Raw genomic sequence first — 9390 nt, 5'->3', positions numbered from 1 at the left:
AGGGAGGTGCCAGGGTGTTGCCCAGGTTCTGCCTCGCCAAGGCTGGGGCCTTTCTTCACCAAGATCCAAGGTTTGGATCATTATGTCTCCTTGCTCTTATTCTCAGCGTGAGCAGTGGGGAGTTGGCTGACCAGGAATGCACTGGAATCTTGTCTCTGTTGTTTAACATAAAGGCTCATATTTGGGGAGTGGCTGAGTGGGGTGCCAGAGGAGCAGGCAGAGAGGCCAACCAGGCAGGAGGGTTGAGAGGTGGGTCTGGGGGGCTGGGTAGGGGGATCAAGGCGAGAGCAGGGGCAATGACCGAGGAAGAGAAGGGCCGGGGAACAATGAAATGAAATAATCTTGGGATATGAAAGCCACTTAAATGTAAGTCATGAAACCATAAAAATCCTAGAAGAAAACATAGGCAGTACAATCTCAGACTACTCTCGGAGCAATATTTTTGCCAATATGTCTCCTAGGGCAAGGGAAATAAAGGAAAGCATAAACAAATGGAACTATATCAAACTAAAAAGCTTCTCCACAGCAAAAGAAACCATCAACAACATGAAAAGGGAACCCACTGTATGGGAGAACCTATTCACCAATGATACATCTGATAAGGCTTTTAATCCCCAAAATATATAAAGAAGTTACACAACTCAACACTGGGAAGACAAACAATCCAATTAAAAAATGAGCAAAGAACCTGAATAGACACATCTCTGAAAAGGACATACAGATAGCTAACAGCTGTGAAAACGTCACTAATCATCAGTGAGATACAAATTAAAACTACAACGACATATCACCTCACACTTGCCAGAATGGTTACCATCAATAAATCAACAACAAAACAAGTGCTGATGAGGATGTGGAGAAAAGGGAACCCTAGAATACTGCTGTGGGAATGCAGACTTGGTGCAGCCATTATAGAAAACAGTATGGAGTTTCCTCAAAACATTAACAATGGAACTGCCTTTTGACCCAGCCATCCCATTTCTGGGAATACATGCTAAGACCTGAAATATCTATACTAATAAAAGGGTAATATGCTAATTAGACCGGGTTGACCTGACATCTTCCGGATATCCGGCTCCCTTCTGGACAAAGCAACAGTGGCAGGGGCTGAGGCAGAGGTGGTTAGGGGCGATCAGGCTGGAGCAAGCAGTTAGGGGACGATCAGGCCAGCGGGGGGGGGGGGGGGGGTGGGGGGGAAGGCAGTTGGGGGTGATCAGGCCGGCAGGGGAGCCATTAGGGGTGATCAGGCCAGCAGGCAGAGGCAGTTAGGGGCAATCAGATAGGCAGGCAGGTGCGCAGTTAGGAGCTAGCAGTCCCAGATTGTGAGAGGGATGTCCAACTGCCGGTTTGGGATCTGGCCTAAACTGGCAATCAGACATCCCCCGAGGGGTCCCAGATTGGAGAGGGTGCAGCCAGGCTGAGGAACACCCCCCTCCCATGCACGAATTTTGTGCGCCAGGCCTCTAGTTAATAATAAAGGGATATATGTACCCATGTGTTCATAGCAACATTATTTACAATAGCCAAGATCTGGAAACAGCTTAAGTGCCCATTAGTAGATGAGTGGATAAAAAAGCTCTGGTACATTTGCATAATGGAATACTGTGCGGCTGTAAAAAAGAAAAGTCTTACCTTTTGTGAGAGCATGGATGAACCTGGAGATTATTATACTAAGTGAAATAAGCCAGTCAGAGAAAGACAAATACCATATGATCTCATCTAATAAACTGACAAAATAGAAACAGAGGCATGGATACAGGGAACAGCCTGAGAACTGTTGGAGGGGTACGGGGAGGGCAGAACTGGATGAAAGAAAGCAAAGGGATTAGTTAAAGAACATGTATGCATAACCCATGGACACAGACAACAGTGTGGTGGTGGCCAGAGGGAAGGGGGTAGGGGCTGGGTGGAGGTGGGCAAAGGGGGGGGGGGGGACATCTGTCATAGTGTCAACAAGAAAAATAAAGAAAAAAAATGCACTCTAAAAAATCTGAGCCAACCCAGTCCTATACGCTCAATGTACAACTGAGAAAATTAGTTTTAGTGTTTGCATTTTATTATAGACTAGAGGTCCAATGCACGAAATTTGTGCAAGGGCCTTGCCCCCCCCCCCCCCCCCCCCCCGCTCCCCTCCCTCCCCGCAGGGCCAGGGGCTTCTGCCCACTGCAGCTTTGTCTGGAAGGAAGGACGTGGGAAGGACGTCCGTTCTAATTAGCATATTATGCTTTTGTTATTATAGATGTGATACTTATACAGAAAGTTTGAGACAAAAAATGTAGAACAAAATAAAACCACCCCCAGTCTTTCCTCCTAGAGGAATCCACTGCTAAGTCACAGCCTTTCCTCCTACTTTTTGTCTTTGCATTTTTAGCACGGTTGGAGTTATGCCATAGATCCAACTTGATGTCTTGTTTTTAAAGCTTAAGTAGGTAAGACAAGCTGGTTGTGAAAAAGACTGGAGGGGTGGTTTCAGGGCTCCTCGAGCCCCGACGACAGCTCTTTGCAGCTCAGGCAGCTCACGGTGAGCAGAAGCTCTGGCCGGTGAGGAAGGGGTGCCTAGACGGGGCGGGAAGCAAACCCTAAGCCAGGGTGGGAGTCCTGTCCTGTCGGGGCGTGGAAACTGCCCGCTACCGCGTCCACGTGCCGCGGCCCAGGGCTCAGCGCCGGCCGCGTGGCGGGGGAGGGGCCGGCGGTCTGAGCCAGAGCTCGGAGCCCTGCGACATGGAGTGCCTGCCGGTTCTGCTGCTCTGGGGTCTCCCCCAGATTTGGGCAAGTTCTGAGGGTGAGTGGAGCCAGGATGCCTGGGCATGGGTGTGGGAGACAGCGAGAGGGAGCTGGGCTGGGAACGGGGGCGACGCGTGCTGGGGGCGGGTGGAGATGCCTGCGATTCGGAACCTGTAAGCCGCGACCTGGCCCGCGAACTTGGCGCTCCCTGCTCGCGGCTCCAGGGGTGCGGGGTGCGGGGTGCTGGGTGCGGGGGAGCTGGCCGACATCCCCCCTCCTGCCCAAGTCCATCAGTTTTGTCTGTGTTCTTCCTTCCTTCTCCTTAAGCTCTGCGCTCTCCCGGCCGCCCGCTGCGCCCCTCCGGTCCCCACGTTCTGCCCGCGCCTCCGAGCAGCGCCCGCCTCCGCGGCCTCCAGATCTCGTCCTTCGCCAACGGCAGCTGGACGCGCACCGACGGCTCCGCCTGGCTGGGGGCGCTGCAGACCCACTCTTGGAGGAACGGCTCGGACATCCGCTTCCTGAAGCCCTGGTCCCACGGCACCTTCAGCGACCATGAGTGGGCGCAGCAGCAGCAGCTGTTCAGGGTGTATCGGAGCAGCTTCACCAGGGACATACGGGCATTCGCCAAAACGCTGCACCTGGACTGTGAGCGGAGGGAGGGGTCCCGGGCAGCCGGCCCCGGGGAGACAGCAGAGGCAGAGGCCCAGCTGGGAGGCTCTGGGGCTCTGGCCTCACCGGCTGGGATGTTCTCATCTCCACTTCTGCCAGGAAGGACCCAGCCTCCGACTCCCCCAAATACCCCTCGTTCCTCCTGCTCTGGGTCCCCCACTCTCATTTCCCGGAACGTTGGGTGTAATAACCCTCACGTCATTGTCTTCTTCCTTTGTTCCCACCCGTTAAACCGTGTGATCTCTGTCCGTTCCTCTCCTCAGATCCCTTGGAGGTCCAGGTGTCCGCTGGGTGTGAGGTGCACCCTGGAGCCCCCCCAGAAGTCTTCTTCCACACAGCATTTCAAGGAAGCGATATATTGAGTTTCCAGGGAACTTCCTGGGTGCCCGCCCCCGGTGCCCCACCTTGGGCCGAGACCATCAGCAACATGCTCAACAAGGACCATGAGACCAGGGACACAATCCAGTGGCTCCTCAATGACATTTGCCCCCAGTTTGTCACAGGCCTCCTTGAGCTAGGGCAGCAGGAGCTGGAGAAGCAAGGTCAGCCTGCGCTCCCCCCCCTATCCCCCAACTCCCCCAAGCCTCCTCTGTGGGGCTCCAGCTGGGTTTTCCATTCTAGGGTTTACATTCATTTGAGCCTCGGAAGAGAAAGGCCCAGGAGGGGATGGCTCAGGATGAGGGCATTTACTAGTATTCATGCCACCAGTGATCACTGAGCAACCTTTGGGTTCTGTGAATTCAGTTACATACACACTGGGGTCCAACAGGACCTTCGCGTGAGGGGGCGGATGGGAAGACACTACCAAGGAGAGCAGTGTTTGAAACTTAGATACGCTACAGCTGAAACGTCGATAAGTTACAGGGCGCTCTGGGAGTGCAGACAGGGACGTTTCCAGGAGACTGGGTCAGGGAGAAGGGAACACAAATGGATGAAGGGACGGGAGCCTTCATTTCCTGCGGTGGAACTGGGGCTGCCTGAGTCAGCCACGAGGCCGGAGCCTCTAACGCAGATGCCCCATTCCCTTGTTGGATACAGTGAAGCCCGAGGCCTGGCTGTCCAGCGGCCCCCCTCCTGGTCCTGGCCGGCTGCTGCTGGTGTGCCACGTCTCAGGATTCTACCCAGAACCTGTGTGGGTGCGGTGGATGCGAGGTGAGCAGGAGCAGCCGGGCACTCAGCAGGGGGACGTCCTGCCCAGTGCTGACGGGACGTGGTATCTCCGAGTGACCCTGGACGTGGCGGCGGGGGAGGCAGCTGGCCTGACCTGCCGAGTGAGGCACAGCAGCCTCGGAGGCCAGGACATCGTCCTCTACTGGGGTGAGCACTGGGGCCCCGCTGGGAGGGGATGTGGTTCTGAAGCACAGAGGGAGGGACAGGGGAGGGTGGGAGTGGACTGAGGCAGGACTGAGGGGTTTCAGAGACGAGGCCCCCACCAGGACGGAGAAAGGAGGGGACCCCGGGTGCAGGACAGAGGGGAACAAAGATCTCAGCTCAGAAAGCACTGAGGCAGGATGTTCCATATGCAAGAAAAATGGGACTAAAATACGCCCAGTTTCAGAAGTAGGTGGCACAGGAAGAATCCCAGGAAGATTTCTTCCTCAGGAGGGGGGCCGGAGCAGGAGAAGGCAGGGTACACAGGTAGCTGCGGTTCGCCGGCTGCTTCCTGTGCGCGGGCTGAGCACTCCGCATGCCACCCAATCACCTCTCCTCTGAAGCAACTATTATTCTCACTTTATAGATGAGAAACTGAGGCTCAGCTAGGTCAAGTTAACTGCCCACAGCCGCATTGTTAGAAAGAGGAAAGCTGGGCGTAGCCTCAGGACTGCCTCGCTGAGGAATTACTGCCCTTCCCCTGTATGCTGTGCTATATAAGCTGAAATGGACTGAATTACGGATGCCCAGGCCCCGAGAAAAGCTGGGCCCTCCAAACTTCAGGGGAATAGAAGTGGCCACTTTATTTTTTATTAAAAAACATGTATATATTGATTTCAGAGAGGAAGGGAGAGAGAGAGATAGAAGCATCAATAATGAGAGAGAATCATTGATCAGCTGCCTCCTGCACACCCCACACTGGGGATCAAGCCCGAAACACAGGCATGTGCCCTGACCGGGAATCGAACCGTGACCTCCTGGTTCATAGGTTGATGATCAACCACTGAGCCACACTGGCTGGGCCAGAAGTGGCAACTTTAAATGGGAGAGGAAATAAGCACCTGGCATCCTCACCTGTGCTAAGACCAGGGGGCTTGAGCTAGGGAGGAATCCGGGCTGAGAAATTCCTGTGTTCCTGAAGCAGAGGGGAGTCATGCGCCGGTGGGCTTGATCGTCACAGCGGTGCTGGCATCCCTCCTTCTGATAGGCGGAGGCGTAGCCTTCTGGCTTAAGAAGCGCAGGTAAGTCTTCTTTTCCCATCTCCTTTCCTCAGCCTTTCTCCCCATTTCCTCTTCCTCCCATTCCCTCTTGCACTTTTCTTAATGGTCCCTCCCTTGCTATTCTCTCACAGATCTTATCAAGACATCCTGTGACTGTCCTCGCCACACCTGCCTGCAACTCAGGACCTCAAGTTCCCAGGACTTCGGTACCCAGGAGCTGAGGGTGAAAGAGAGGTACCTCGAAGAAGCAGAGAACAATCACAAGCCAGCTCTCATCATGCCCCCTTGATACTTTCAGAGAATTTAAGCATACTGCCTGTTTATAAGCTCAGGTGGTTCTTAAAAACAGAGCTGCAAACTCAGATGCCTACCAGGGACGAGCAGAGAAGGGCCGACGCGAGGGCTCCCGTGGCCTTTGTTGAAACGCTGGAGTCTGCAGAGACCTGGAAAGCACTTGTCCTGTTCAGGGGAAGCAGGTCCAGCTGCTTGTTGTCAAACGGAAAGTCAGACCCTGGGTTGGCTGTGACCTACATTTTTCAAGAAAAGCGGAAGTCTGGATTTTCATGTGAACGTACCTGATGTTAAAATATTGACTCAAACTTTTACACAATTCAGGGTGTGGAACCCCAAATACACCTCTGCTAGTTAAGAACAACTTGGGGGGCTTTCAGTTTGTATCTTTTAGGAAAGCTGTGGTGAATGTCACATTGGCAGTTTGAGGACATCATTTCTATTGTGAATTTGGATTTATAAAGGGATATTTTTATCTTTAAAAAGAAAGTTAGGTCAAAGGAACAGAGGTATCTCAAGCTTTTACTTATGTAACTTGATTAAAAGAGGAGAAATCCTAGTGTATGTGTATGATATAGAAAAAAATTACTCTGGGGAGGGATATTTCTCGCCAATGGGCAGCCATTTTATTCAGATTGGAAGAGGCAGTCATGAAAAGACCCCCAAACAGGCGCTCTTCCTTCTAGCTCCTAAGTGAGACAATGCACAGAAGGGCTGAGCATACCTGGGCAGGCCTGAGGCGTAGTGATGCCGGTCTAGCTGTCTTCTCTGATCTTAGACAGGAGGGAGCAGGAAGCTTAGAGGAACAGCAGACCTTTCTGGAGCCAAAAAACGAAAAGGTCAAGTAAAAATGATCTGTTGGCTCTCAGGAAAGTCGCCTCTAGCACTCCACGGCTCTGAACATCCAGGAAAAGAGAGGCTCCCCTTTTGAAGAGTCTTTGCTTGAGCAAATTAAGATTTGGCATCTTCTATGCTGGACTTGCAGGTCAAACCTAGAATGTGGGTGAAGAACCTGCTGGCTTCTAAACCAGCAGTTCCCAAATTGTGGTTTCCTGACCAGCGGCCTCGGCATCACCTGGGAACTTACGAGTTATTTTGGGCTCCACCCCAGAACTACTGAATGAGAAACCTTGGGAGTGGGGCCCCTCGGTCTGTGTGTTAACAAGCCCGCAGGCAATGCCCTCAGCTAAAGTTAGAGAACCACTGTTCTTAGTCCTGTGTAATGCTGTGCAACAAATTTCTCGGAATGCTTAGTGAAAATATTGGCTTGGGGTTAGTCAAGGAAGGCTTCATGGACGAAGGGGAATTTGGAGCAGAACGTAGAGAGGTGGGTAAGTGAACCAGCAAGTGCACTGGATCAGGAGACTGGAGTTCTAGCCTTTGACTCAGTTTCCTCCTGTGCCCATTGGGGTTAATCATGTCTGTCTTGATTACAGTACTGATTAAATGTTTGTGTACGCCCCGATTCATTTGTTAGAAATCCAATAACCGAGGTGACGGGTATGAGAAGGGGGGCCTCTGGGAGGTGATTACATCATGAGGTCTGAGCTCTCAAATGGAAGTGGTGCTGTCAGACAAGAGGCCCCCTCACCCCTTCACCGTGTGAGGACACAGCAGAAGATGCCACCGAGGATGCGGGAAGTAGACCCTCATCACACCCTGAGTCTTCAGGCCTCTTGATATTGGACTCCCCAGCCTCCAACCTGTGAAGAATACATTTCTATTGCTTATAAGCCACCCAGCCTGTGTTACTTTGTTATAGCAGCCCAAATGGACAAAGACGGATTTCCCCATAGACTTGCTGTCTCATAGGCAAATGTGTGAAATGTGTGGCAAGCTATGATGCCTTCAGCAATGTGTGACCTGTTGTTTCTGGTACCACACTGCCCTTGGGAGACGCGATTCAGCTTCGCTTCCTCACGCAGCGTCAAGTTTGCGAACGTATCCCACCGGGCTTTCACATTCTCAGGCTCTCCGGAAATCTTTTTGGAAATGCTTCCGCCTGAATTGACAGCGGCTCTGGTTCGTTTTTAAGCAATTTTGATTTATTTGGGAAGTAAACGTATATCTCTCCAGAAAATTTTGTCTTCTTTTTTCAAGTAGTTCCTATCACCTCAGAAAATTCATTTTAAAATATGTTAATATTCTATGTACGAATATCATGTTCCTCTTTGAGTGCTGTGCTGTTAGTCACTTTACTGCACTCAAATTTATTGCTGTAAGTTCTAAATTCATCCTTATGTGCTCAGTGGTAATGGATGGAATTCCTCATTATTTCTCCTTTAAAGTCAGCACGATGTTAAGCTTGTACAGTAGAGGGCCCTGGAGAGACACTGCAGGAAGAAGGGCTCTCCTGTAGTTACCAGCTACTGCATGGCAGGTCATACTGTGTTTTGTCATGGTGCCTCAGCCATGTGCCCAGAGCTCATGGACACTTGGTTGACTTTGCAGCCTAAGCCTGGCAAGGACCTTGTCATAGCCCTCTTAAAAAATTTTATACATATACATACACACATACACACACACACACACACACACACACACATATATATATATATATATATATATATATATATATATATATACATATATATTAAAAGCCTAAGTGACCATTATATGGAATGACCAGAATATGACCGGTTGCTATGATGCACACTGACCACCAGGGGACTGACGCTCAATGCAGGAGCTGCCCCCTGGTGGTCAGTGTGCTCCCACAGCGGGGAGCGCTGCTCAGCCAGAAGCCGGGCTCACAGCAGTACTGGCATCCCTCCTTCTGATAGTACAGCAGCTATGGTGGGAGGAATTTATCACCAGCTTGCAAGTACAGTGGCTGTGGTGGGAGCCTCTCCTGCCTCCATGGCAGTGCTAAGGAGCAGCGGGTCCCGGACATCCCCGAGGGGTCCCGGACTGTGAGAGGGCGCAGGCCGTGCTGAGGGACCACCCCCCTCCCCCAGTGCATGAATTTCATGCACTGAGCCTCTAGTGTGTGTATGTGTGTATACACATATATACATATGCATATATGTATATACATGTATATATGTATATATGTACATATATGTGTGTGTGTATATATATATAAGACTTCAGAGAGGAAGGGAGAGGGAGAAAGAGATAGAAACATCAATGATGAGAGAGAATCATTGACTGGATGCCTCCTGCACACCCCCTACTGGGGATTGAGCCTGCAACCCAGGCATATGCCCTTGACCAGAATCAAACCTGGGACCCTTCAGTCTGCAGGCCGACGCTCTATCCACCAACCCAAACCAGCTGGGGCAGCCCTCTTGACATAATGGATAGATCCCCTTGGTTTCTCCCCATGAAATTT

The 9390-nt window shown here is 51.5% G+C and overlaps 1 protein-coding gene across 1 annotated transcript; it reads left to right on the top strand.

The window, feature by feature from the left end:
* Positions 1-2721: 2721 nt before the first annotated feature.
* On the top strand, positions 2722-6559 carry CD1D (CD1d molecule). Its single transcript, XM_028127884.2, has 6 exons — positions 2722-2782; positions 3052-3369; positions 3657-3935; positions 4432-4710; positions 5690-5786; positions 5897-6559. Exons 1-6 carry the CDS (start codon positions 2722-2724, stop codon positions 5916-5918), a joined length of 1056 nt encoding a protein of 351 aa, XP_027983685.2. The 3' UTR covers positions 5919-6559.
* The last annotated feature ends 2831 nt before the right edge of the window (positions 6560-9390 follow it).

Source organism: Eptesicus fuscus, chromosome 22 (genome assembly GCF_027574615.1).
Source record: "Eptesicus fuscus isolate TK198812 chromosome 22, DD_ASM_mEF_20220401, whole genome shotgun sequence".
Lineage (NCBI taxonomy): Eukaryota > Metazoa > Chordata > Mammalia > Chiroptera > Vespertilionidae > Eptesicus > Eptesicus fuscus.
The sequence above is the reverse complement of the archived record's forward strand: the minus strand, read 5'-3'. Positions and strand labels throughout refer to the sequence as shown.